The sequence below is a fragment of the Trypanosoma cruzi genome, genomic scaffold (genome assembly GCF_000209065.1).
Source record: "Trypanosoma cruzi strain CL Brener 1047053516377 genomic scaffold, whole genome shotgun sequence".
NCBI lineage: Eukaryota > Euglenozoa > Kinetoplastea > Trypanosomatida > Trypanosomatidae > Trypanosoma > Trypanosoma cruzi.
In genome coordinates this window covers 38,278-66,079 of record NW_001849500.1, presented here as the reverse complement: position 1 = coordinate 66,079, position 27,802 = coordinate 38,278, and the positions used below count along the sequence as shown (strand labels likewise).

Sequence of the window (27,802 nt, the reverse complement as noted above, 5' to 3'; positions counted from 1 at the left end):
AATCCGTAATAACCACAAACTTCATTTTCATCCGTAGGCCCTCTGCAGAAGTCGCTAGTGTTTTCGAGAGTCTGGATTCCATGTCCGAGGTCACTCCCACACATACAGCATTATGCTCTTCCGTTAATTTTTCCAATTCTTCAGCAGTCTCAACATGGACAACTGCAGTTCCAAGGTTTGCCTTCACGTAGTTTACAATATCACTACTTTTGCGACCGCCTTTGTAATGTTCCACCTCTTTGCCGTCACGAAAGAGAATAATTGTGGGAAACCCTTTAATGGAGTACTTGTGGGCCAAATTGCTTTCCTTGGTGCAATCGACATCCACCATGACCGCCCCGCTAGGAATCTCTTTGGCCGCCTTCTCCCACTCCGGCGCAAGTTTCTGACAGTGCCCGCACCATGGAGCATAGAACTTCACAAGCGCAATCTCTCCACTTGAAATGACGTCGTCAAAATCTTTATCGGTGGCTTCCACAACTTCACTTCCCTCCGCCCGAAGCGAGCAAAAAAAAAGAGCAACGAAAAAAATGAAATGTATCATAATTGTGTATCCCTTTTTTCCTAAAAGAAGTTTGACGCTTGTCTTCAAAAAATAACGACTAGAAGATGAGACACAATAATATTCGCCTGGGCTGCTAGTTATATGCTGGACTTATTTATAAAAACGAAACAGAGTAAAAAAAAGAATATATAATAAAAAATAAAAATAAGAAAAACAGCGGGGCTTACTACATACTGAAAGTTTAACAGAACGTAGGTGCATATTTATATATAACATAAGTGAAAGACTTTGGTCTCCTTCCAGCCACAAGACAGCGCCGCTGCCCGTCGCTCCTCTTCGCCAAGTCCTGAAGTGTAAAAACACGACCGCGTGATATGCCGTCTGTGGGGTTTTCTGCAGACCGTACGTAAGCAGAGGATGTCTGCACTCCGCGAGAGCCTAAAACTCGTATATCCGTTGCAGCTCCCACGTCATGGCGTGTGATTTTGAGCTGCCTTTATTCGCCGCTCCTTGCAGCAAAGTGTTGTCCACCCAAACGTCCACGGTGCGTGGCAAGACGGCGGAAAAGGCCGATAAGGCTAAGCGTTCCGCGCGCGCCTCGGCCTGCATGATAAGAAAAGGTTTCTTCTCCCATTTCCCTCCGGCAATTTTAACGTCGCCGGAGTCTGGAATAAAAACGGCTCTCCATCCATGGAGCGATGCGTCCGTGATGATGGCAGCCGATGCTCTCTCGGTGGGCTTGTTGTTTCTCTTACGATTATTCTCGATGGTGTGTCGTAATCTCTCATCCAAACCAACCGCTGCTGGCGGTAGTTTCGCCGGGGATGTCTCCTGCACAATCCCTTGGTGAAGTGCGGATAATCGGCGTCGCACCGCCTTTATAAAAAAGTAGTAGTCGCATAAACGCGTGCGCAATATGGCCGCCGCGTACAAAAAACGTGACGCCACAACCTCCATTTCCGGGATGGTTAAATACTTCAGCGACGGCATGGCGCGTACACACCGGACAAACTTGTCACTCAGGGATACCGCCCGGTGAGTGTGATCAAATTGCACCCCCAGAAAGGTGTACTGCGTGGCGCCCGATTCGCGATCCTCCCCCATCGTGGCGCGACAACTGTCCGCATTACGAAGCACCTGGGCTTCCCACAATGTCGCACCGCTTTTCGACCCTGCAATGCGTATATTATCGATCCAAACGTCGTCGCGCGCCAATGGAGGTGCGGCCCAGAGGCGTGAACCACCGTCGTCACCCCCGCAATCGCCGAAGTAATAATAATCTGGAGAATTCCTGGGCTGGCCTTGCATCCCATTGGGAGCCGTGTGAGCTCCACCAGCGTGCCGTCCTCCACGCGGCATCAAAAGAGATGCCGAGTCTCCCGCGGTAAAGAAACTCGGAAAAAGGATGCCTTTAAATCCAGGCGGGAAACGGCCTCAGCCATCACAGGCGGCAAACAATGGGAAATGTGTAAAGGAGGAACATTCGCCTTGTAAGGGTCGTCTCTGTTCTTGTCGCGTGGCCACGCAATCCATCTTCGTAAACCGGTGGCTTTCTCCTCTACAACCAAAAGGGTATTATCCATCCGCCTGTTATTGTGGACGAAGCGTCCTCGATTATTCCTGCTGTTCGTAACAAACGCGCGTCAGCTTCTGGAATCCTCCGTGAGCCTTTGCGCGCTTTACCGGAGGAGGATTGAGGGAAAGGGGACCGCCCGACGAGTCCCCAAACTTGCATGAGACTCTCCAAGGTGGCCGGATTCAACCGACTTTTAATCCACTCTAGGTTCAACACGGGCACGTTGGCTTGCTGCTGTAGCGGGATGGCTCGTTCATCTTGTGGAGTGGCCGGACGCGTCCTTGTCGCACGTCTCGTTATTGTAGCAGCATGGTTGTGATTAAAATCATAGAAAAACGCTCCTCCGCTCTCAACCAGGGTTCCTGCCCTTCCGCAGTTTCTCCCCTCACATCAATGCGAACAGCGACGACACCTGGGTCAGCAGTGTGGTGTACCTCCACAAATATCGAACAGTATTCTGGGAAAGGCCGAACGGGTCGACGTGCTTCGCCAACTGCGAGATCACGTGTGGGTCCAAATTGTATGTCGCCACGATTTGAGCAGCGTGCCGCAACGCACCTTGTTTTATGGAATGCGCCGTGGCTTCCCAAGGAGCCAGAACTCGTTCGATTTGAACAGTCGTAATATTCGTGAGCTCTTCGTTTTCTTGAAGTGTCCTGCATAAATTTATTGTGTCTAAGACGTCCTCCTGCCCTCGTATCCTCACGAACCGCGAGGCGCGGTGGGGATCCGCCCTCGCCGTCCTTGGCGCCACGGACCAATCCAAAATTAAGGCCCCGTCCGGCTCCAGAGTGAAATTGTTGGGGGTTAAGGCCGCAATCTCGGACCAACATCTCGCTGTCATCCACGCGAGTCGTAAGACAACACGCTCCTTCCAATCGGTCCGGCCGCGGATAACTTGACTCATCCCTTCCGTTGTCAAGGTGCGCGCCTTCTTCGATTGCCATCAAAAAGGCCGCGCAGCTCTCCTCGTTCATCGGCTGTTCGTGCGTGCAGCAAAAGGTTGTGAATTGCCCTGCTAGGGACATTCTCTGCTCCCACGTTGACGGCGCACACATCTCTCGAGCGACCTCGTTTGCTTTCCTCATATAACTGGCCCAAAGCGGGGATATCGGTAATTCGTCGTACCACAGTCGAGCGTCGTTTACGGATAAGCTCCATTGCCCTTCTCGACGATTTCGTCGGGCAATTTGAAAGATCGGGTGGAGCATCGGCGGCGCGGTGCGCTGCCTGTGCGGATTGGTGGGAGGTGGCGGATTGGATGGAGCTGCCGTCGTCAGCCCCCTTGCCGCTTTCTGACGGCCGTCCGCGCTGCGAGTAACTTCCTCTCGGGCGCACATTGCTTTTAGATATTACGGTTCCATGAACATGACATAACTGGCATCGCAACGATATTTGCGTCCCTCGCCGTTCCGCGAGAGGCTGGGATGCCCTCGCAAAGGTGTCAGCCTCATGAACGGCGGTGTAAGGAAGGGCGCGCGGTTTGGAGAGCGGGATGCCGGGATCGGACGTCATCATGAGCCGCATCCGGAATTCCTGCAGTAAGATCCTGCCAAAGTTCATAAACTGATCGGTGGAATCCCGCTCCGCTTCCAGCGCGCTGATCCACGCAACCAAACACTCAAAGGCAAGTTTGGTCTGGTCCGCATGTTGCCAATATTTGTGTGCGCACCGGAGGTCGGCAACGACTCCGGAAACGCCCTCATCCCATATACGCGGCCCGAGTGGTGACGTCGAAGGCGCGGAACATTCGTCCCTCTTTTCCTGTAGCGGAATTATCGTCCAAGGGGAGAAGTGCTGGAGGGCAAAGGCGTCAAGTGATAGTAATGTGGTCACCCAAAATTGCCCTGAGACGTCTGGAGGAATAACCTGCCGTCTCTCTCGCGCCGGAGTCCGTTGGGCCGTGCGTGACGGCGCGCCCCCAGCCATCAAGCGATGCTTTTAATGTGGTTTTTTGGTAACGCCGTATTCGGCCTTATTGTGACACGCGACAGGTCCATCTGTCGGACCTCTCCGAGAGGTGGAGACCTCTTCCCGGCTCGCCGCGCCTCTCTAGCGCTAACGCGTGCCTCTCGTTCCTGTGGTTGGGCGCGGTTAGCCTCCAACTGCTGTTCGCGTCCGGCGAGCGTGTATTCTCATTCCTCCTTATGACCGCCGGCGCGCGCAATGTCAGATTCGCATACCGATAGGCTATTATGCGCCTCTTCCACCTGCGAATGAAGCTGAGCGTTTCGATTCGGCACGTCCACGGCGTTCGTGTAGTCAGTGCTCGATCGCTCCCTTTCAGCAAATGAGGAGCCCTTGTTGGTGCCCAACTCCCGGGCCGCCCCCACACGATGGGCAGGAGCGCTTGGGTTTCAAAATTGGGTAATTGAGGCGCCCGGAGATTCGCAATATGTCCTGTAAGGCTCGAATCCCCACAGTGTCTGGTGGTAGATCCCGAAAACAAGCGTAATCCTGTCGTGGAGGCGGCAACAGTTAACATTGCATCCGACGGCCCGTTTTCATCAACAAAGGCGAGCGGCACCTGAATATCGCCATAGGAGCGCCATTTTTGCGTCACTCCGTCGCCGTGTAAAGGAATTCGCTGCCATTACTTTAAACCAACAGGCATGTGTCCGGTCAGGCTGTCAAAAAAAAAAAAAAAAGGGAATGGATGCAACTGGCAGCTTGACCACTGTGCATTTTTGCCAAGACGCTACAAAATACAGAATACAATATGCACAGAATAAAACAACAAGAGCAATACACTTTTCCTTTCTCCATGAAAAAGAAATTCCCAAAGAAAAAAAACATATATGTATATATATATATATATGTATATAACAAAAATAATAACACTAATAAAAAAAAATTCCAGCTGGGAAAGACATAAGCACGTCATATTCATAAAGACTTCCGGTGTCACGCCTCAAGTGTCACGGCCAATGAGTCGCATAAGGACTTCAGTTTCCGGTTTTCACCTTCAAGTTTGTGACTTTCGTATTGCTGGACTTGAATCTCACGTTTAAGGTCCCTCAACTTCAGTGCATGTTTTTCCATGTCTGTATTTATGCTCGCTCTCAGTTCCTCTATGAGTCGCTGTAATTTCGTCCGCTTGGCCTCAAACAACTTTAATTGTTCACGAAGTTGCTCCTTTTCCTCCTCAACACCGGCAGTTATGCGAAGAGCATCATTCACGGAAATGGCAACCTCTCGTTTAGAATCCCCACCCTGAACGGAGTCTGAGGAATATTTGGTGTCACGAAGTACATCCCATAGGCGCTGATTCGCAGTCTTTATACTCTCAACTTCTTCGCGAAGTGCATTGCGTTCTTCTTGTATTTTTTCCACAACACTAAGGGCAGACTTTTCCTGATCTTCAACAATGACCGATAGGTTTTTCTGTAGGTCTAAAGCTAGCTCATTCACTCTCTGCTTCTTCAGTTCAATGACATCTGTAACCTCGCGCTTCTTTCTTACACAGTATCCAATTGCCCGTTCGCGCTCACGGGAGAGTTCGCGTATGGCTCTCAGTACACCCCGCGCCCTTGCATCTTCCTCATGTGGGACGCGTTGGATGCTGCGAGTTAATGATGTGTGCAGATCATCCAAAATGGTTATAAGACTCACTAAGGTGAGACGCCGTCGGGCCTCCGCACTCTCGGCAGACTCATTCAGTGACTCCACCTGCGCTACAAGGTCTTGAACCTGGCCCTGCTTTTCCTTCAGGCCTGCGTCAGCTTCCGAGAGTTCACGCACATATTCATCGCGCGGTAGGCAACCATCAGATGCAGTCTGAATTCTTTCTCGCTCTGTATGCGCTATCCGATTATCAGCCACTACATTTTCGAGTTGCAACTGAGTTTCCCTCAACTCATCCGCGTTTTCATCAAGAGCCCGTTCGGTATTTACAACCGATACCAATATTGAGGCCATTTTTTGACTTCGATTTCGCAGGATCTTCTCTTGAGCTGAAAGCGTGTCCTCCAGTTCCTGGAGATGCTTTTTCAACTCCCGAACAGCTTCTTCCTGTGTATCATCCATCTACACAGAGATTGTTTTCAACTTACGACCTGATCGTTCAAACAAGAAGGAAAAGCAAATTCGAGGTTGTGACATTGGCCGCGTTAAGGAAGGAAAAGAGGAAAAATCACGGCATCAGTGACAAATTCCTTCGGGAACAAAACATTTAAGCAACAAAGAAACATGTCAAAAACCAGCGAAAAAACCTCATGATTTTGGCCGAAGGGCCAATGCATAATGGAAACCCATTAGACATCGGTGTTCCTCAATCAGCAAGTAACGAGCATCATCCCTGATCCATTTGTTATAATTGTGCGTCAGGTGCATGGAGCTTCTCGTCAAAGAGTTGAACCAGCGCACACAAGACTGTAGTTTTGGCCAAGAAGGACTCCCAAAATCCATTAGTAGCAAATAGCCGTCTTTTGCGACATAAGTCAAAGCGGCATTGAGAAACTGACGCGCATCATCTTCACTTCTGTTCAAGAGCTCATTTCGGATCACAACAGTGTCGTACTTTTGGAAATCGGGCATTTTTGTCTCTCCCTTTTCAATGATGTCAAAAACAACTGTGCTTCCAACCCAGTTGTGATCGTTCTTGACCATAAAATCCAAAGTCATGGCTTTCCGTCGTTCCGCCTGCACTGCTTCGGGGAGGGACCCATCAATTTTGTATCGCCCATCATCAATAACTTTTTGATCCACGATAAACTCTACACGAATTGCTTTAGACATCTCATAAAGTCGGACATTGCTGGCATCCGCTATTTTTGGCGTCAGATCCAACACTCGACCACGACAATATGTCTGGTACATTCGCCTCAAGGAGCGGTAAATCAGCCACTGTGGAATCAGGCTAACTCCCCACACCAAGGCAGCCCCACCAAGACACGTTGCCAAAAAAATGTTTCGCCCATGTGCTATTTTTGCGTACTTCTCCCTCGGAATCAAGACTGGTTTGTAATCCCATTCCCCCACACTGTTTGCATCTGGAATCCTTTTTTGCATTCCAGTCAAAGCCTCCAAGGGTGAAGTGATTCGTAAAAAGAATCCAGGACCAAAAACAAAACCAAACAAAAAAGGCAAAAAAGAAAAACTAGAAGACATCTTTACAAAGAGCAAAGTTAAAATGGAAAAATACAGAGTTATCGCGTATAGACAACCAGACGAGCGTCATGACCATCAACTCGTCGTTGATAACTCAAACTCATCCACATTAATAAAAAAAACTCTCACTTCATCTTATTTTTGGTTTGTAATAAGACAACGCAAACCCCCAGTACCAAATAGTCAGTGGGTCCAACGGCAACCCCTCGAACCACTCCATTCTAAAATGAGGAAGCCACAACGCTGGATCCACAGAAATGGAACGAGATGAAATCAGCCATTTTGATGTTTTGTCGAATGTAAAAAAATCAAAGAGGACCTGGAAAGGCCGTCGGTGATCGCTTTGCAGGTGTACCACCAAGTGGTACTCGCTTGCCTTTTCTCTCAGCTGCCCATCCACCGATCGAATGTCGTTAAAGAAACTAAAGCACGGCTGCCGCTCTTGAAATGCCCACGAGGCTTCAAAGGAATACATTGATCCCATTAACATACCAAACATTCTCCAGAAGAGCCGTTGCGTATGATTGGCGCCAATAAGACCGCAAAGGGCGCCAACCGATGCAAAGTACATTCCAATAGGGTTGAATGCACTATTCAACGTACGACAAAGAATGGCTCGCTCTCCAAGATTTGGGGCATATCTTTCCTTTTCAATTTGCCTGAGTAACTCCAAAAAGGCATGTTCCTCCAGTGCCGACATCCACCTTGCTATTCGCACCAAAAGCAAAAACACAACATCAAAAACAATCAAGTAATAATAATAATAATAATAATGCAGAAAGAATAATAAGAAAAACATTCAAAAAGCAGCCGAAATCCTTTTCATTACCAGATATGGGCTGGGACGAAAAAACAATGTTGCAATTACCCGCCCTCGTTTCTAGTTATTGCTTTTACCTTTAAAACGGTGGTTATATATACCTTATAATATTTATTTAAAATCCTCCTCTACCACGTCCTCGACCGCGCCCACGTCCACGTCCTCTGAAGTCACTATCACGCACACGCCTCTCCGAGTACTGTGCAACTTCAACAACACTTTCTGCGATCCCCTCCACCAAATACTGAAGTCGAGAAGTATTGCTTCGGTCAACATGAAGGTACTTGTCTTCCCTATCCCAGAAAGCTATGAGTGAGCTGTTGCTTTCCGAGATAATGTCGTTGATTATGCACTTTACTTCATTCTCATCTAACCCGTACTTTTTCATCATCAAATCCACAGATATCGTGGCAAAATTACACCGATTATTGTAACAGAATATGCGGAAGGCTGCTTCTTTTAAATGCTGCAAAAATGTTTTTAGAGCCTCGTCACCATTTGGCATCATGGACCATGCACCCATGCTTTTGATGACTTCACTGGCCTTTGCATAATCGCCCAGTTTTAGATTAATGTAGGCTGCTGTTAGTTGCTCTCTGAATTCCACTGGATCACCCAATAACGGCTGATACGCCATTTGGTTGATTATCCGGAAGAAATAGCTTTGATGACGACTACCCTCATAAGGCTTTTTGGCTTCCTTTGGCGTATCCACCACAAGAGTAGAAAGCATCGTTGCAAGCTCCAACTGAGCATGCTGAATGTAAGCGTGTGGAGGCACCAGCAAATCGCGAAACTTCAGCTCCTCTTCATCATTTTCTTTCACGTAATCTGGCATCCGTTGGCTAATCAAAACATCATGGTTCCGATTAGACCACAAAGAGCTGAGGAGGTTGTAAGCTTGAATGACATCACCCGCTGCAAAAGAAGCCAAGCCAAGTTGCGCAATAACTCTGTTGTACAAAATGGCAAGATGAACGGATTTTTCTACGGTTTCTTCCACACCAGACCGAAGAACGAGATCTCGTCCGTCTCGATACTTTCCTTCCAATCCCATCTGATATGCGAGGTAAAGAAGGGCACTACACTTTGCCTCTTCATTTCCTATGACGAGAATTTCTTGATAAAGCTCACGGACCGTTTCAATTACAGAGGTAGTGACAATGTTGCGAGTCAGACGAGTCATTTTGTGATAGAGAATATCATGAGCCTGTTGCCTTCTTGAGCCGAGAATATCGATGAGAATTTGACAGCAAATTGCCTTTCCACGCTTGCGCTGCTGGTAGTAACCGAGAACAGAGTCTGCCAGGTCCACTAGTTGATTTTCCAACTGAATTATTTCAAAGTATTCATCCGTGGCACCTGTTTTAAACTGCGCGATGCGCTGTAAATGAACGTGAAGCTTTTGCAATAAACCGCACAAACCATCCATAATCACAGCTCGTTTGCTTGTGAGATCTCCAGAAAAGACTTCTTTGACTGCTATTGCCGGATTTTCAGTTATTAGTGAATAGATTCGACTCACAGCATCAAAGGATTTCGTCCAAGTGGCGGTGGCAACGTAGGGCAAACGTGTATCTTCTTCAAGGAGCGCTTCTGCCAGGATTCCCAGGGCGGTGATACGAAGTGCTGTAAGGCCTCTTTTCTTGCTTTCTTGGGCCAGTTTCTGGCATCTCGCGGCCCTTTTCCCCTTTTGTATTACTGATTGCTTCAGCTCCTGTGTAATATCTTCCTCAGTGAGTTCCTTTTCCTCCTCACCCTGTCCTTCATCACCACCGTCCTCTTCGCTTTCCTCGTCATGTAACCTTTCAATATCATTCTTATGGATTTCAGTCAATTCTTGGAGGGCCTTGATTAGCCTTTTCAAGCTGTAAAAATCCTCTGGCCTTTTAAATGTTTCCTTCTCATCCATTTTTTCAGATAGGTCGGGGGTGTTCCGAAGACATTCCAAAAATGGCCACGGAATCACCTTAAACTTTTCTTTATGTGCCGACGCCTTTTGTCTTAGCTGAATAAAAGCCTTTTCCGCCTCCGACCAAGATTCATGGTCGACGTTAAAATCAAAAAGGTCACAGGTGGTCTGGATTTCGTTCAGTGACTTCTCATTGCGGGACAGAACCACTTGCCTTTCATCCGCGTCCTCATCATCGGTCACCTCAAACCACTTGGGGTCAATTTGTGCCACCTTCCTTTCCACCTGCTCATCGTGATGTATGACCTCATCCAGACTTTCATCACTGTCGCTGACATCAAAAAAGTTGCTCATTATTTAAAAACTTTTCAGCTAAAAAAATTAATAAAAAGTAATAAGAAGTTAGTTAAAACTCGATAAGATAACAACAATGATAATAAGAATCTCCTGCGGGTGAAACTCACAAGCAACAGGGAGGAAGAGGCAAAAAAGGCAAAAAAAAAGTCTGTTTTCTATACACAAATGTGAAGAATCTGATAGCAACAAGGAATTCAGTTACAGCTCAAGATTTCGGGGTAGGACTAATGTGTAAAACCGCCCCGTGAAACACAACTTTCCCGCCTACATCAACCATTTTCAGAAATAATCCCTTTCGTCTGTATGTTTTTTTTATTATTTTTCCTTGTAATTCTTGAGGGAACATATCCTGATAACCACAACATTCCATCATGCATTGCAATTTCTCAATCTACCTTGGGCTTCTGAAGAAACTGTTGGACCCAACAAAAACAGCAGTCGTTCAAGAAAAGCACAGAGAATTCTTAGTTCAGAATCTGTTCTTTTAAGTGTAATCCAACTCTCATTTTGCATATGATACACTTCCTTTATCATTCCTTGAAGATGCATGAGGACACCCTTCAAAAAAAAAAAAAAAAAAAAAAAAAAAAAAAATTGGGGAGCCAAGGGACAAATATACCCTTATTTCAATATAATCTAAGCCTGTTTCAAATATAAGATAGAAACGGGATTCCCTTTATAATCAATGCGTCCATCAAAAAGCTTCTTGATCATTGTTGAAATTCTTTGGTTTGCAAAGAAAACAATTGTGGTATTTGGATCAACAAATACAATTTGATTTACTCCCTTTACGTGCTTCAAATTTAACTCCACCCAAAGAGATGAGGCACCCCGCAGGATCAGAGATTGTGAACGTCTATACGTCACTCGGCATCCGGGTATATCCGAAGCTGGAGCTGTAGTGATACTTACCTCTATCGCCTCACCAAAAAGCAAAAACCCGTTCATTTTTAAATATGCATCCTGAGCAGATGCAGATTCAGTATATGACACGAGAGCTTCACCACGGGGAACATCCAAAAGAATGTCATACAGCATACCATATTCACTAAAGCAACGCAGTATTGTCAATCTACAAAATTCCACACCAAAATAAAACACCAGTCCTCGAACTCGCAGTAACTCCATGTATATATGTGGTTTTGAATTTTTATTTATGCTCCGAGCCCGAAACTCCTCTAGAAAAATAATTTAAGCCAAAAGAGCAGGTAAAGAAAATTGGGGACCAACAAGAACAAAGTAAAAAAAAAAAAATAATAATCGCAAAACACCTATCCAGAAATTCCAGACACATTTTTCACGAGAACATATATATATATATATAATATATATATATATATATATCGCAGGTGAAAATATCAAAAATAAGCCAAATAAAAGGTAAATCTAATGCAAAGACGTCCAAATAAGCGACTTGATATTTAACATTCCTCTCCTTTTTGCAAAAGCCTTCGTGCCTGAAGGAAGATGGAGTAAAGGACCATGCTTGTTCACAAAAAAAACTGCGTTAAGCCGATGAAGCGCCACAGCAACATCTTCTACTGCCATTCCACTTTCCCACGAAAGCAAATTCATTGTCAGTGGAAGTCCTTCCTCATTGAGAGAAAATATTGCTTGAAGAATTTCCTCCCGCCAGATTCGAATAAAGACCTTTTTTCCTGCCGCACTCAATGGTCTCTCGGGAGAGCCTGGAATTCCCTCTATCCTTCCCATCTCGTAGGAAATTTTAATTAGAAAAGCTCCATACCCCTTATTGCGGTATGGCGGAAGTACCATTACACAGGAAAGTGAATTATTGCAAGCCACACTTTTTCTCCACTCCTTACTAAAATACCCAACAAAATGATAACCATAGTCATCAACCTCAAATAATACAACGATGGCAAAAAAGTGCAAATCATCCAAGGTAGTTTTTTCTTCAATAAAATGCTTGGCAAGTCTAGCAATGCGCCGGGTATATGGAACGGATGCCATTTTTCGTCCATCAATTTCAAAGACGACAAATCGCCTCCTACGACAACGGTAAATCTCATCCCCTGGAACCCAAAATCGATATGGACACACTTCCATATGTTCTCTCAATTCTCGTGCTGATGATAACCAAGAAAGACACGCTTCACACATAAAGACATCAGTAAAATCCTCTTTGCCCACAAATCCGCAATGCAGATATTCCACCATATACTCCCGAAAAAGAGTCTTTATCGTAAAACCGTCCAACCTTTTGCGTTTCATGAACCTTTGTTGTTGTTTTTTAGGAAGAAAACTGAAGTTTTACAATAAATACGAGAAAAAAAAGGTTTCAATAATAATAATAATAGTAATAAATGTTAAAAATAAAATATTACAGTTCTCCACAGCAACCAACAAAATTTTTAAACATCAATTTTCCTTCAAATGCATAAAACTTCCTAAACCATAAAAAAATAATAAAAATAAAAATACTACAAAAATCCCATCAACTCCCTCTTTGAAACCCTTTCCTACTTCCCTAGTGGTGTCCTAGATCCACGGCGCCCGGGGCTGGTCTGAGAGTTGGAGGACCAGCTGCATACCCTTCACCAATATCAAAGGCGAAGTCCCACGGTTTTCGGTCCTGTTTGCGCCATCCATAGTCAAGATGACTTGGCCCGCCGCCGGCAATATCGTCCAGTTTTGCCCAAAATCCATCGTACATAATAGCACCAATGATTAAAAACGGTCCACTGACACAAAGAGCCATCCAATAGTTTTGGCCCGGTTTGTGGTAAACCTCACTCGTCCAAAATCCAACTCCTCGAAGGCCAAAATTTGGACGAGCCTTGGCCTTCGCATTGAAGGCATTTAAGTATGTTCGCCTAGTGGTAACCAAGGCAGAGCGGAACATCTTTCAGAGAATTCACTTCTTTTCGATGCCTTTACTAATAATAATAATAATAATAATAATAATAATAATAATCGATATACAATGTTGGATACACACGCACAAAGAGAGAGAAAGAGGGAAAGAGGGAAAGAGGATAAAAAAAGAAAAAAAAAAAAAAGGAAAAAAAGAGTTGTTCAAAAGTAAAAAAACAAAATAAATAAATAAGTCAAATTCAACTGAAAAAGACAACATGTAAAAAAAAAAAAAAAAAAAAAAAAAAACAACTTTTTCGTAAGGGGGAAAAAAGTACTATGAAAGGAAGAGATTAAAATAAATTGAAATAAAAAATCTAATTCAAACAAAACGGTTTCTATATGTGACGTGTGAGCGCTACCAAAGAATTTTTTTTCTAGCACGTGAGCAAGGGTGCTCCAGGTCAAAAGTAAATAGAAAAAGGGTTTAAAAAGCCGTTTCCCTTCTATTCACAGGTTTCGTATCTAATCCCAAAAATCTTGTTCTAAAATTCCTTATATTTGCTTTGTCCCCATATCACCCTTTTTTCTCTATTCCATTACTCTTGCTTTAGTCTTGTATCCGCACTTTTTCCATCCAAATACGGCAACCAAACTCCCTGTAAAGCTCCTTCAAAAGTTGTACAAAGTCAATCCGTGACTTCGCGGAATAATAGAATGTGAGCTTCTTCTTATCAAATTGGTACTCGGCGTGAAGTATCTCCATATCAAAACCGTGACGCTGGACACGCTGTTGACAAAAAGAAACAGCAATAGCCTCATCCTCCTTGAGATCAGTAGCCCAGTAATCTACCTCTCGCTGTGTTGCATGACGGAGAATACTTCCAGTTGGTCCGGAACGTTCCACATATGTCTTACAACCTTCAGTATTCAAACGGATAACAACCCCAATATCGATTCCTCTGTCACCTTGAACCACAACATATTGACCCTTGGCGGCAAGAAAAGGAGAAGAAAACTCCTTTTGATGACATTTAAATTGAACAAGTACGTTACAAACAGGAGGCATGGTAGGGGTTGGTGGAGCCTCATCCTTTTCTGCAAAAAGCTCTTGTTTAGCAGGAATCTTTATCAGGCTCGCTCCCTCTGAAAGAAATGCTGTACATGAAGTTACCAAAGAATCTTCAAGACACTTCCAACCGTAAGGATTATGGCGTTTGATCGCAACCTTTTTTGAAATAATAGTGGAATTGTTCTTTACATATTTACCAGAAAGCGCTGTTTGAACATTGGTGATATCTGAAAGAGGCGAAAACATCTTGATTTAAGCACCTTTCTTTTTTAAGATGAGCGCACAGAAAACAAAACAAAACAAAAAAAGGAATGCAATAAATTAAAGTAACATTTCACAAACAACGATAAATAATCAGCAACAAAAAAGCAATAATAATAATGATAATTAAGTTGAACAATGCGGAGGAGAAACAGTATAGAATACAAAAAATCACAGAAAAAAAAAAAACTGAGAATTAATTTTTTTTACTTAAAAATATTACATTCCTCTAAATTTTTATATCAATTTACTTAGTTTTAATACCAATATTTATGAAGCAAACACATACACAGAAAAAAAAAAATGACACAATTATCCAAAAATAAAATTTTAGTGTCTATCGGAATAACAAATAACAATAACAAGCAAAATTAAATTTAAAAAATTATATTCCTCCAAATACACTTTTTCTCCCAATAAACAATAATATCTAACAATAAATGAAAAAAATAGCTGGAAAGCAAATTCAAAAAACACGGTTCCATTCAAAATCACCAAATAGCCAAGAAAAAATCACAAATATTTTTTCTAACCTAACATAACCCATCGCAAATCAAATATATAGAAAAAAAAACAAAAACATTAAAGCAAAATAAATATAAAGTAGAATAATCTTCCGGGCAGCTGGCCGGATCCTGAAAGTATCTATGGAAACCAAACAATTCAAGAAAAAAGGTTCGTTAGTTAATTGCTTCAATGTTTTCTTTTCATTCAATATATAAAATTCTCTGGACCACCAGCATGGTCCTTTGTCCTCAGTTAGGATTTAAAATATTATTACTTACGAAGTGGCAGACTTTGGGGTCCTCCAACCACAAGACCCCGCCGCGTGGTGGGAATCAAGGGGGTGGGTGGGATGGCAAAATAAAAACAAAAATTATCTGGCCTCTATCGGCTCCCTGCCCCTACAAAGTCGCGTTCTTCCCAAAAGATTCATACGGTAGAAAGTATCATAAAGAATGCATTCGTTTATCAGGATATAAACATACATTAATTAAGTTAGCCAGCTCTCCCGCGATCATTCTTTTCACAAGCTCCTAAAACAAAAAATCCCTCTAAGACCGTTTCGTTTCATAAGAAATAAAATAACCAAAAGGCCCTTTCACAGGCCACCACCGCGGCAGTCGGCGTAAAAAACACCCCCGATCCGGAAGGAAAGTTGAAAATAGCAAGCCAAACACGACGGGAGACGCGGGCCCTCGCCCCACAAGCGGGTTCGGCCCCAGGCTTTGGGAGACACATCCCGCCCCGGCAAGGATGGGGCGTCGCCCGCCCCTTCTTGGCTCCGCGCGGCGCGTGGCGGGGCGAGCGGCGGAAAGGAAGGTCCGCGTGTCGCGGCCCCCGCTGCCGCTCACTCTGTGGCGGGTGGGGGTCCCCTTCGCAATTTTACCCGGCGGGTGGTGGGCGATGTGCGGGCCATTGGGTTTATCGGAAGAAGACGCAAGGAATGGGAGAGAACGGGGCATGCAAGTGTAGGAATCGATGGATATTTGACAACAACGTTATCTTTTTAGTTATATTGAAAAATGAGTAAAAAGACAAAATGACGAATTATTCTATACACAAGGACCGATCTAAAGGTAATGAAGAGAGAGAGAGAGAGAGGAGGTTAATCTATACCTATAAATAATGTGATTGCAAATAAATAAAGATAAATAATAAATTAAGTAAATAAAAATCGGTTGATCGATCAATCAACAAGTTGGAAATACAAATAATATATAAATAAAGAAAAAATCAATAAATAAAAATAAATAAAAAATATAAATTAAGAATAGATAAAGGCAAACAAATATGAACGTGAATAAGTTTAACTAAGAAAACAAATATAGATAAATTAATTTAAATAGCCAAATAAGGAAGTAAATGTAAATAAATATTTATAAACGAACATAACTGGATAGTTGTTGATAATGAGTTATAATTATAAATAAAAAAAGTATGATTGTAAATAAATGTGGAAATAAATAAATCAATATTATTGAAAATATAAAATAATTCAATAATTAAATGTAAATAAATAATTTTTAATTATCGAATAAATAAATAAGCAAATCAGGCTATTTGGCTGGGCCGCTGGCCGGATCCTGAACTCATCTATAGTTATTAAGCAAATGGGGCAGAAGGAAGGGGTGAACGGAGAGACAATAGATTCGCATCATTTTTAGCTTCAAGTATATACATATATTTTCTGATATCCACTCTCGTGACATGCCGCACTTTCCTAGGATTAGAAATATTATTGGTTAAAAAATGGTGGAATTTAAGATCTTCCAGCTACACGACCCCGCAAGGAGGGAATCAAAAGGGGTGGGTGGGAAGGTAAAAATAAAAATAAAAATAAGGACGAATAATCTTGGCGTTATTGATCTTTTTTTTTTTTTTACCACGGCCTGCCAAACGATCATAAGATGGGAGAAAATTCGTACAGAGTCCGTTTATCAGGAGATATATGTTTATTAAATTAACTAGCCACTTTTTTTGACGAACATTCTTTTCAGAAGTTACTAAAAATATAAATAAATTTAAATAAAAACTGTGGACAATATATATAAATATGAAAATGAACATTGATTGTTGTACAAATAAGTCGTTATGGATACGTAACTATATTTATATTTGTATTCATATTAATTTATGTATATTTTTAAATATGTATATGCTTTTCTCTCTGCTTCTTATTGACAGATTGCTTGGTTGGCTGATTTATTGGTTTGCTAGTTTGCTGATTATATGTGTATATCAATAAAAAATATTAATATTTACTTATCAATTCCAACATTTATATACTTGTATTTGTTTATATTTGTATTTATATCTCTCCATATAATTGTTTCACCGTTCTTTTTTATTCTGTGGCATTCTGCTTTTGTTGTATAATGTATCCTTCTCCCGTGAGTTCCTGCTTATTTTTTTAGAGCGCATAGGCATTCCGTCCCACGGACAAGGTTTCATATGCACTGAAGCACCCCATCGGACAAAAGTAGCAAGGGGTTTACGAAGCCCATCCCAATTGAATGCTGATTGCTATCTTTTTTGATCTCCTGAGGAGCCGCAAGGTGTGATTGCGTTGCCCCTGATACCCAACACAATGACAACTTTCAGCGAGCAGTTTGCAGGCCCATTGTGCAGTTATTATTGAGGTGCACTCCACACCCGCATTTTGGGAGTGAATGTACGGTGTATCTGTAGGGGATGCTGAGGGCGGCGTCAGCGAGGCATGGGATAACATGTGCTCCGGAACAAGTGTGTGGCGTTGGCCAGAGGAGGCATTGTGTCAACGGCATCATTGATTGATGGCCATTGATTTTGGGGCTTCGGTATTCGAAGCCTTAAGGACTGGAATGCTGCTGGCTGACCAGGTGCTACTCGCCATCCGATCCCTCCTGGATGTGGCTTAAGAGACGGTGCGGGCGCATGCAGAGGGGGAAAAGGAAGTAGGACATTATGTGGAAATGCACGTGGACTTGTCAGAGCGTCACGATATCCCTCAACAAGTGTGGAGCTCCCAGCTTGGTGCGTTGATCGTCCTGATTAAACTGTCTGGGGTGGAGGTGAGTGCGCTGACTTCCGTTTCACCGAAATCTTCCATCTGACAGGCTGCGCGGCTGACGTGGAGGGACACCATGCGCACCTGTTTCCGGCGGGTGCGATGCCTTTTCCCACATATGAGGACGATTTCCCTGATGATGCACTCTGTCATCCTCACCTTTTTTATTTGACGACACGGCGCAACGCGGGGTTGGTGCTGAGCGGCGAAAGCCTTCCGTCTCGGTTGGAACCAAAACGGAGATTCCATGAAGAGGCATGCTGCTCGCGATTGGTTGATGCTTGGCCTGGGAGGAGTCTGTTTGCCACCGTGGAGCATCTCATTCGCCTGATTGCAGAGCCATCTTCACATTGCACAGTTCTCGTGCTCCTGAGTAGTGCCGATAAGGTGGATTGCATGATGGTGTTTCATTGCTGGAAGGCACTGTGAGGAGGAAAAATATTATTTATTCTTTCTTCTTCCTGGACGAGACGAATCCGTTTTTTGAAGTACGAGTGCCTTGTCGCAGTTCTTGTTGGCCGTTGGTGGCTTTGGTGTTTATTCCAATCAATGGCTCTCACTGGCGGCTCCAAGGCCTAATATCGATTGGTGTCGTCGTTGTTGGGCCCACGTTGCTTGGCCCATCAATTATTTGTGCAACTGGACAACAAGTTCTCTGTGGGCGTGGATCATGGTTTGCAGAATATGCCACAACAGCTGCTGGCCGGGCTGGTGGTTGTTGCGTCCTGTATGACGATGTTCTTGCGGATTTCACTCTGTTGCGTGTAGGTGATGTTACATTTGTGCCTCGTCGTGTGGCAGAGGCCTGAGCCAACGGAGGACAGAGTGTTGTGATGAGTCAGGGCACAGACAACCCTCGTGTTGCTCATCATTATACTCGTTTTCACTGCGTTTCTCGACGTGGGAACATTTTATTTTGTGCGGTATGGGGATCACTCGTCCGCTGGCATATCGCCGTGTGGTGGTGTCTGGCTCAAAGGACCCTGTGGAATACTTTGTGAGGGCGAGGGATGATGGCAGGACTGTCGTGCCCGCACAGACGGAGACGAGAATGGGATTTTTGATGTGCCATGTAACACTGCGCGCTCGATTGCGTCATTGGATGCGTGCAGAGCAGGTGGCTCTCCGGTGTCTGTTGGCTTCACGGCCATCCCGCTGGCCCCTTCTGAAGGGCATTCAAGAGCATTCGTCCTCTGAGGGAGTTTCTGCTGTGTGGTCCGCACAATGCAGTGTCCGCTCCATTTGGCTTTTTCTTTGGTGAGAGGATGGTCTGTTGCACTTCTTGGACCCCTGTGGAGGGGAGGGTCATGGGGCAACATGCCCACCGCTTCGGTGTTGGCGCACCACGTGCTTGCAGTCGCGTTACGCAGGAGGCATAGTTCTCCGTTGCAGGATGAAAGCGAAGTACTATTGTCCCTTGCCAGCAATGCACGGTCATCTTGTTATGTTGTTTAAGCGTTTCTGCTGGATAACGAGTTTGCAAATGGTTACGAGGGATGTGTGGCTGCAGGGTTTTAGTGCTGGTTTGTTTTTTTGACGGGCGGTGTTTAGCAATTACAGGTGCTTGCAGATGTCATCGCCGGTGTGAGGGCAGTTGTTTCAGCCACCCGAAGTACGGCTGTTGGGGAGACGTGTTTCACTCTTGCGGTGGAGGCAGGCATCAACGAGGCGAACGCGCGGGCTCTCCACCTTACTTTCTGTAATGTTTTGCTGCGACGACTGGATCTGATCGCCAGCCACATTGAGCCATCGCCATGTGGCCGAAACGTTGTCCCGAAGGAGTTGAGAGGCCGCAGGGCACGGCAGTTGTATTCATCCGTGGAAGTGTCACGGGGGGAAGAAATGCGGACCTTTCGGCATCTGACATCTCGCTGCTTTTTGACGCCGTATTTGGTGAGTCCGTGGTTACTGTCTGACGCTATTGCCTTTCACTGGATGATTGTAACTGCTGAGATGTGGAGAACATTTGCTACACCTTCTTTCAGTATCTTTGTCGCACGCCGTGTTCGAGATGGTTTTCGATTGCTGCATTGCATGGGGTGCTGCAAGGCGATACTTTATGCCACGCGATTGTGCGGTGGCTGCCATGCGGTGGAAATATTTGACGTCATTGAGGCGCCCTTGGAGGGTGGGAGTGGCGATCTTCCGGCGCGGGTGATCATTGACAGGTTCATACGCCCCTTTGAATTTGCTATCTCTTCTTTGTACGGACATGAACTGACCGCGGATATTTCAGAGGATATTCAGGTTGCCACGGTACTCCATACATTCAAGGTGTTTTCCTCTGCGCCATTAACCGCGGCGGTTGGCCGACCGGTCCCTTTGAAGGATTCGGGAGGAGGATTCGTCCAACTTTTTCCACGGCTGGAGTCACTTCTCCCATTTCTGTCAGCTAGACACGCCCACACCATCACTTTGCGTTCTCTTCCCTCAATGGGAGGAAAGGGTGATGACGAACTTCGAGAGGCGGTGGCTCTTTTTGTTTCATCGCTGGGGGATCGGTCAGCGGCAGTTGACGCATCAGCCCTTCCTGAGGGTTTGCGGCAAAAACTCTGTTGCTTAGACGGTTTGGATGAAAGTTCACAGGGGCAAAATCCGTACTTTATTTCGGTACTTATGCCGATGGAATGCAATTATTTGACCTTTCTTGTGATGCCTCGTGTGTGCCATGACACTACATTGAGGAGAGCACGAGGCGTTAATGTCCATGTTATTTCGTTAGGCACCACAGCTCTTTTCAGGGGTGTGGTCCGACTGTATGGTAGGTCGGATGAGGAGGAAGAGGACGTGGATGGGCCGAGATTACCCGACTCTTCCGCCTCATTTTTACTGAACGCCCTGAACAAATTGCTGGTTTCCTTTTGCTCGCTTTACCAGGCCTGGCGACTTCTTGAAGAGCGGTGCGACGGAGTGGATTGTCAAGCTGCTGAGGAGGCCGTGGCTGCGCGGGATGTTCTGCAGACTTTTTCTGCGTTCCAGGACTACTGTAAGGAAGTGGACATTTCTTACCTGCTTTACGTCCAGGAGAGCAAATGTAGGGATCACGACAGTGGCATCTCACTTCAAGATGGTCTGCGCTCGTTGATCGCGTCGATGGTGCGCTCTGTGTGTCTTCGACCCTTGCCGACAAATCCCGCCATTTTCCTTCCGGTGAACGGGAAAATCCACCGACACGCCGAGCAGGTTGCGGGGGATGTTGCAGCGACGAACACTTTAAAGGCCCTGCAATCCGGGAGTGCTGATTGTGAGGATCCCGCAGCACTTCCGTTCCTTATGAGGATCGCGCTGTTTCTCGTCTCGGAGGATGGCAGGGACGTAGATTGCGTCAGCGTCCTCTCACCCGAGCACAGCTCAGATGAGCATAGTGATGCATATATGTCTTTCTGGACACCCATTGCTTCCGATGAGGCGCTGTGTGCTTCCCAAAGACGACTTCTGCTGCGTTTCTTTGTAAAGACCGCTCCCAGGCAGCTGGTAGATCTTTCGCGCGACAGGTACAATCCACCAGCGGAGGTGACACGACGAATATTTGGAGAACTGTTGCGCGATCGGCCAGAGAACCAGGTGGACGATGCGAAGGTACCACCACGCTTTTTCGCCAAGGAATCTTCTGTGAAGGATTTGAGTTTACTCTTCAGGCAGGCCTTGCCGTTCGACGAGCTGCCGAAGGCGGTTCAAGGCTTTTTTGATGTACTTGCATCGGATCTCGCTAGGAGTGTGGCGTGCCAATGTCTGACGGAATGCCTGCACTCGGCACCGTTCGAGGCATTGCGTTCTCTTGTCCAAGGTGAGGCGACAAATACCAGGGCAGCACCTTCCCTCACCGGCTTTGAATATGACAATAAAAATGACGGCAAAAACAGCAACGATGATGATGATGATGATTTGGACCGAGAAGCAGGTTATTTGCGTGAGTTGGCACAAGAATCGCAGGAGGTTCTGAATGCCGTCCCAAAAATTTCCGACCTTGCGGAACTGTTGGCTTTCGCCGTGTCACCTGCCCTACTTAGTGCTCCCTGCTTTGAGGCTGATTCATTTACCGTGGAGTTTACGCAGCAGTTCTCGAGTAGTTGTGCTGTTAGTCCTGCGTTGGCTCTTTCGCATGTCTTCCAGCGTTGTCTGGCGGATGATTTAGTCTGTGTTTTTCAAGCCGCTGCCTCCGGTTTTCTTTTTGTGCCGAATAAGAAACACTTTGCGCTGCGGTGGGTATTTGTTTGCGTGACGGCCGACGCACGTGACGATGCTCAACGGGTGTGTCTTTTGTTTAACGAGCACGAAGGAGACTTTGGTGTGTGCCGACAACTCTGCGAAAATCTTCGTCGACTGATCGAGGCGAAAATAAGGGAGGTCTGTCAGTTGCACCTTTTAAAGCAGTTGCGGGATACTCAGAACGCTCAGAATGAATGGATGCCGCGCAACTGGGGAGACCAATTCTCTTCTCCACCATCCATTGCCAGTGGAAATCAAGAATCCACAGTGTCACTACCAGCTGCATTTTACTGTCGGGGATCGACTGTTCTGAAGCTGCCCATCTACTATAAATTGCAGCATCAGTGCAAAAAGATACTTTCATGCATTACGGGTAATTGCTCCAGGCTCGAGCTCATCAATATTTACAACCGGGAGCAATGCTTTGTGGTGGCGGATGACGTTCAGACGGACGTGTTTCACTTCATCCGCCTCGTATTTGTGAGGGACACTGCGCATCTACCCTCATTAACAGTCCCATCACCTTCACTTTCCCCCGCCACCCGCTGCCCTCTGATGGTGGTACAGTTGTTTGGCTCCACCAAAAAAGCGCTCGTGAAGCGTCCTCTCCGCAAGCTGCAGGATTATTGTTTTTGTTTTTGGCGATGCAGGAACTCCAGGGACACCGCAACTGTGTGCAGCACAAACTGATATCCAGAGTGGACCTTATTTTTCTGCAGTGTCGCCGTCGTGATCCTGTCATTGTGGACCTGGTGCAATTTGTGGGGGGTGAGCCAGTGCAGTCGTTGGATGTCCGGCTCGCTTTTGCCTTGGTCGCTTTGTATCTCAAGGAGAACAAGTTCAAGTCGTTTCACGTTCAGGATGGTGGAGACACTGCCATGAGCAACTTTGCGGAATATTATGGGCTTCTGGAGGAAGAGGGAGGGGACGGGGGAGGAACCGGTGACAGCAGTCCGCGTGTCTCTTCTCCCCGGGAGATGGAGATGCATGGAACAGAAATAACACCACTCCTGCCAACGACAATTATACGCTTTGTGAAGGTGATGGAAGGTGCGACAGACATGCTTGTCTCTTGCAATCTTCGTGTGACCGACGGATCGCAGCTTGTGGTCGACCGCTTTCTAACAAAAATGCCGGAAGAATGGTGTACGCCTGGGGTATTCGAGACGACAGGCCTCAGGCCGATTGACGACGTTGTGAGAGATGCGGCGCTGCAGTGGCGTTTCTGCTCTCTCGAAGCGTTTTTATGTCAGGCCTTCTTGCCAGTTTGTTTTTGCCGTGGAGGCGTTGATGGCATGTGGTGCGGGTGTGGCGTCGACAGAGTCATCCACGCTTCTTTTTAGAAACTTTTCTTTGAGTCTTGTCAGTCACGCTGTGTTTCCCTTTCTTGTTGAGCGTCTTGCGGGTGTGTTTGAGCCCTTTTCTCCAATTTGTTTGCTGAAACGGCCAAATGCTCCGCCGTTGCACATTGCCGGTTTTCCATGGCGGTGGATTGAGCAGATGCAGAGGGACTTGCAGGCGGAGCAAACTGAAGTTTACCTCACTTGCGGCTACCGTGTCAGGATGGGTGGTGAGCAAACAGGGGAGGAGCTGGCGGTAGCAGCAACTCGTGCCGTGCAGGAGACACATCCAGACCTCCCCGTCAGCAGGGCGACAGTGCTGACGCAGAGTCCGTTACTGAGGGAACACAATATGGAGGCGGGAATGCCAGCGAAGCCTCGCGTGGTGGCGCGCATTTCTCTCAGTGGCGGGGTGACAGCCGCCCTTTTCAATCTGCGGGACTCTGATATTCTGTTGCGCCTGATGGGGCACGTTATCGCCATGGCAGAGCAGCAGTCTGACCTTCTTCATGACATTATGGCTCAGAGAATGGGACTTTCTCTCCCATCATACCTAACGGAGCCGGCACTGGCGCGTTCTTGCTGCGGTGATGACAACAATGTGACGGAAGGAAAACGGTTGTGCATTCACGATGAAACTTACCGAAGACGTATTAATCATGTGCGTTTTCCATCTCAGCACGCGGTGGGTGGCGATCCCCTGACGGTTATTGTGGAGGGACTGTTTAACCGGGGCCTTTTAGTGAATGGAGTCTTTGTGGAAGATGATGCAATCCGCGTGCTGTACAACGAATGCCCCCAGTATTCCTTGAATGAGTGTAAGCGAATCCTGCAGGGGTTGATGAGGGACGGCCTGCTTGTGATGGCACCTGGAGCAAATAACCGTCGTTTGGTGCACTCAAACCGTATTCCCGATGATGCGCTCATCGGCTGTGACTTTCATAGACACATACAGACTGCCCACATTCTCGTGGAGTCGCAGCACGCGCGTTGGGGCATTGCCGAGTCACTTTATGACTGTGAGTCGCTTTTGAATGTTTTTTCGCCAGAGAGCGAGATATCCCTGGCCAAATTGGTTGTACTTCTCCAGGGACGAAGCAGGCAAATATTTGGGTCCCGTGTGCGAGACTTTACCCTCCCTCGCCGTCTGCCGTGGTGCCTCTCCGACGACATTCTTGACCCATCTTTGCCACCGAGAGGCAGGCTTGGCTCTGAATACCGTTTGTCTGTGGATGCAACTCTGGAGTCGTACGTGCAGTATCTTCTACGCGTATTTCCGAGGGCACGCGTCATTGATCTGGACGCCAACAACGCCATCGTATCATCCGATGCGACACTCCTGCACCGTTTTCGTTGCCGTTACGGTAAATTTATTTCTCCAGACGGGAGTGAGATACGTTTTGTTCCTCATTTGTACTATGTGCTGATTCCTATTGGAGACGCTGAGCGCGTGCAACGGAACGATTACGAGCTTGCGGCAACCGCCACACTTAGAAGGGGAGGATTGTTTGTTGTGCAAGTAGGGTTCCAAGTCGCTCATTTTGCCATTGACGTATTCATGGCCAGTGGTGGATCTCTCTCTGCTAGTATGGCCGCCCTCGCCGCCGCAAAGCTTAAACGTGACCTTATTTTTAGTAGTGTTCTTTATGATCTGACAGTGAACCGCATGCTACGTTACGTGCAGATGTATGCGTCGCTCCTATTTGGTCAACTTTTGACATCCGATGCCCTTGAGACTCTTGTGCAACATTATCCAAATCCGCCATGTGAAAGTCTCAACTTTGTCTGTGTGTTTGATGTGGAGGAATCATGCGTGCGCCGGGCGCGGAAAATGACGGCAAAAAACTCATCCGAAGGCCCGGACAGCAACGGTATGAGACAATTGATTCCCAGACAGGGCGAGCTGCTTCTGAGGGAATCCACACAGGAAAGATACCGCTACTGTGGGGTGATGGTCTGGGCAACGTCTCGCCTGTTCGTGTTGCTTTCTACTGTCCGGGACGTCACCACATGCGATCGCTGCCCCAACAGTGATCTTCCCAAGCTGGCCCTCTCGGCCAAACGCCAGCTGCTCCAACTGCTTCTGGACGGCATGCTCCAGCAGCGGCTGGATTTTGCATGGGGGAAAATACGCGCATCTCGGGGTGAGAAAAATGAAGCCAACAATAATGATAATGACAGCACCGATAGCGCCGAACAGGGACCGTCCAGAGAGGATCTGCAGACTTTGCAAGCCCATTGGAGGAAACACCGCCTTCGTAACGTTTCTAAGCCATTTCTAGAGATTTTTTTAGACTGGAAGTTGATACTGGCGAGTCATCACGGTGCTCTTTTAGCAGCTTGTGAACCCAACTTTTCCCTTCACCTCTTTCTGGAAGGGTCTGGGGAAAAGTTTACTGGGAATCACTGTAAATACAGCAGTAATAATAATAGTACCATTGCGTTGACGTTAGCAAGCTGTCAGACGAATCGGAGGTGTTTCACCGTTGTGGAATTTTCCAGTGGCTCGTCTGGTTGCATCGAGAGCGCGGCACTCTACCGTGGGACGAGTGAAGGAGGTACGCTCGATGAGCTGCTGGATGAAGAAGAAGCGGAGTTGATAGAACAAACATTGAAGCTGCTTTCTAGTGCTCTTTGGGGCTGCATTCACAGCTGACAGGAGGTGAACGTGGATTTTTGTTGCATATAGGGCCTGAATTGGTTTGGAACGAGGCGAAAGGAAAGAGCAAAGAACAAAAAAAAATATGTTTGACGGCAAAGGATACACATACTGAGTTGTCTACCTTCCCCCCCACGCCTTCTCTATTGCCCCGGACACATCCCTGTCTTTTTTTCTTTCTTTTGTTGCTGTTCTTTTTTACTAAAAAGTTGGACAGGGAGTGAGTGCGCTGTATTTCTATTTCAGGTTTCTTCGCCAGCTTTGTGACCCTTCCCTTTCTCGCACTGCCAACCGTGGCGCCAATGAAGCCGCAATTGTGATGGATCTTGTTGGGTGATCGGACAAGTCCTCTTCCTGGTTCATGGCGCTGCTGTGGACGCGTCGGGTTCACGTAACATTCACCATTCCATTTGAAGTGGGCAGTGAGTAAGAGACACTGACAGTTTTAGCCATTCCCCGAGAGAGTAAGAGCAAACCTTGGCCTAAGGTGTGTGCGTATCTGCATTTCTTTCCGGTAGTGGGAGTGAAGGAGGGAGAGAGGAGGGTGGGTGCAAGAGGAATCCGACCCGCTGTTGCTTGGTTTTAATTCGGTAGAAAAAATGGAAATAGGGCGAGCATGCGTGTATCACCAATGGCGAGAGCTTCTTTTCCCGTTCTGGGTGCACTCCTTTCCCCTTTCCTCCTCACACACAGACTGACTAACGCCACTACTGCCAATACCAGCAGTTAACCAATGCTGTATCGATGCCCCGTGGCACCCACATGAGGAGGAATTTCGCTATTGCGGTCTTCACCTGACGCTGATGCAGGACGATGATTTTAGCCACACACACCCAGATTATGAATGGCATACTAATGATGGTATCGATGCCCTGTGAGTCTGGTGAAGGAAATGCGGTGCTGCGATGTGGGACAAGGGGGAAAGAGAGGATGTCGTTTCTGCTTCATTCTCCACTGCCCCGGTGGGGGTTCCCTGTCGCTGTTGCTGTTCCTTGTTGCCGCACTGTTACTCCGCTGTGCCTTGGCCAACAGCAATTTATTCCATCCATTGGCGTTGGGAAGAGATGGAATTGGCCACGCTGGAAGCTTTCACGGATAGCGGCTTTCTTTCTGGTGTGTCGTGCGGAATTCATTTCTAGATTGGGGCTTTTGCTTGGGAACATTGACTGCTGTGCTGAAGTGCACAATGCACGTGCAGGGCGTGGGTTGGATCAATGTTGTTTGCACCCATTATTTGTGAAATATGAGGAGGGACGGCACCTGTAGTCGCGGACTTTTCTTTTCTGGGGATTCCTTTTCGTATATTCCTGCAGCAATCAACATGACTGGGGGTCCCAAGGGCGTTGGAAAGGCCCAAAAAACCATAGTTTCTTCACTTTTTTTAAAATTTTGGTGATGGTTGACAGGCATCATGGCTAGGGACTCGGTGCATGAGACTCCTTCTGACCCTACCCTGCTGGCGCAAACCCGGCGTGGACAGTCCGTTAATCATGAATAAGCACATTGCAAGTAACGGAGAGAGCAAAACGACCGGGTCAACACGGATTTCTCGGCGCGGCCACCGGCATTTGTGCTTGAGGGGGATGGGGGGGGTGGCGAGGCGCATGCTTTCCCG

The 27,802-nt window shown here is 46.5% G+C and overlaps 9 protein-coding genes and 1 pseudogene across 9 annotated transcripts, besides 30 other annotated features; 1 reads left to right on the top strand and 9 right to left on the bottom strand.

Annotated features, from left to right (window-relative positions):
- Window positions 1-544, bottom strand: Tc00.1047053507723.189 (protein disulfide isomerase, putative; the record flags this gene model as incomplete). The annotated part of the gene is made up of 1 exon (XM_811560.1): window positions 1-544. A coding segment is annotated over one exon (544 nt), but the record flags the coding sequence as incomplete, so codon positions are not given.
- Window positions 1-15,009: a sequence feature (heterozygous, non-Esmeraldo-like haplotype).
- Window positions 679-713: a sequence feature (AT_rich).
- Window positions 767-4,727: a mobile genetic element.
- Window positions 4,876-4,906: a microsatellite.
- Tc00.1047053507723.160 (hypothetical protein, conserved) lies at window positions 4,986-6,107 on the bottom strand (the record flags this gene model as incomplete). The annotated part of the gene is made up of 1 exon (XM_811559.1): window positions 4,986-6,107. One exon carries the CDS (start codon window positions 6,105-6,107, stop codon window positions 4,986-4,988), a length of 1,122 nt encoding a protein of 373 aa, XP_816652.1.
- Tc00.1047053507723.150 (hypothetical protein, conserved) lies at window positions 6,294-7,190 on the bottom strand (the record flags this gene model as incomplete). Its single annotated transcript, XM_811558.1, has 1 exon — window positions 6,294-7,190. One exon carries the CDS (start codon window positions 7,188-7,190, stop codon window positions 6,294-6,296), a length of 897 nt encoding a protein of 298 aa, XP_816651.1.
- On the bottom strand, window positions 7,321-7,989 carry Tc00.1047053507723.140 (hypothetical protein, conserved; the record flags this gene model as incomplete). The annotated part of the gene is made up of 1 exon (XM_811557.1): window positions 7,321-7,989. One exon carries the CDS (start codon window positions 7,987-7,989, stop codon window positions 7,321-7,323), a length of 669 nt encoding a protein of 222 aa, XP_816650.1.
- Window positions 7,943-7,964: a microsatellite.
- Tc00.1047053507723.130 (eukaryotic translation initiation factor 3 subunit 8, putative) lies at window positions 8,126-10,276 on the bottom strand (the record flags this gene model as incomplete). Its single annotated transcript, XM_811556.1, has 1 exon — window positions 8,126-10,276. One exon carries the CDS (start codon window positions 10,274-10,276, stop codon window positions 8,126-8,128), a length of 2,151 nt encoding a protein of 716 aa, XP_816649.1.
- Window positions 10,842-10,873: a microsatellite.
- On the bottom strand, window positions 10,916-11,407 carry Tc00.1047053507723.120 (hypothetical protein, conserved; the record flags this gene model as incomplete). The annotated part of the gene is made up of 1 exon (XM_811555.1): window positions 10,916-11,407. One exon carries the CDS (start codon window positions 11,405-11,407, stop codon window positions 10,916-10,918), a length of 492 nt encoding a protein of 163 aa, XP_816648.1.
- Window positions 11,520-11,540: a sequence feature (AT_rich).
- Window positions 11,587-11,623: a microsatellite.
- On the bottom strand, window positions 11,666-12,514 carry Tc00.1047053507723.110 (acetyltransferase, putative; the record flags this gene model as incomplete). Its single annotated transcript, XM_811554.1, has 1 exon — window positions 11,666-12,514. The coding sequence occupies one exon, from the start codon at window positions 12,512-12,514 to the stop codon at window positions 11,666-11,668; it is 849 nt and encodes a 282-aa protein (XP_816647.1).
- Window positions 12,584-12,606: a microsatellite.
- Window positions 12,698-12,723: a sequence feature (AT_rich).
- Window positions 12,771-13,145, bottom strand: Tc00.1047053507723.100 (cytochrome c oxidase subunit IX, putative; the record flags this gene model as incomplete). The annotated part of the gene is made up of 1 exon (XM_811553.1): window positions 12,771-13,145. One exon carries the CDS (start codon window positions 13,143-13,145, stop codon window positions 12,771-12,773), a length of 375 nt encoding a protein of 124 aa, XP_816646.1.
- Window positions 13,181-13,217: a microsatellite.
- Window positions 13,246-13,277: a repeat region.
- Window positions 13,281-13,311: a microsatellite.
- Window positions 13,379-13,405: a microsatellite.
- On the bottom strand, window positions 13,707-14,414 carry Tc00.1047053507723.90 (hypothetical protein, conserved; the record flags this gene model as incomplete). The annotated part of the gene is made up of 1 exon (XM_811552.1): window positions 13,707-14,414. One exon carries the CDS (start codon window positions 14,412-14,414, stop codon window positions 13,707-13,709), a length of 708 nt encoding a protein of 235 aa, XP_816645.1.
- Window positions 14,624-14,651: a sequence feature (AT_rich).
- Window positions 14,797-14,821: a sequence feature (AT_rich).
- Window positions 14,980-15,041: a sequence feature (T-rich).
- Window positions 15,010-15,072: a sequence feature (haploid, non-Esmeraldo-like haplotype).
- Window positions 15,037-15,468: a mobile genetic element.
- Window positions 15,073-24,993: a sequence feature (areas not merged during assembly with more than two copies in the genome that could not be assigned to a particular haplotype).
- Window positions 16,069-16,108: a sequence feature (AT_rich).
- Window positions 16,146-16,308: a microsatellite.
- Window positions 16,356-16,485: a microsatellite.
- Window positions 16,498-16,938: a mobile genetic element.
- Window positions 16,753-16,773: a microsatellite.
- Window positions 16,938-16,965: a sequence feature (AT_rich).
- Window positions 17,038-17,084: a sequence feature (AT_rich).
- Window positions 17,174-17,194: a sequence feature (AT_rich).
- Tc00.1047053507723.70 lies at window positions 17,302-26,184 on the top strand (annotated as a pseudogene).
- Window positions 24,994-27,177: a sequence feature (heterozygous, non-Esmeraldo-like haplotype).
- Window positions 27,178-27,802: part of a sequence feature (areas not merged during assembly with more than two copies in the genome that could not be assigned to a particular haplotype) that runs on past the window's edge.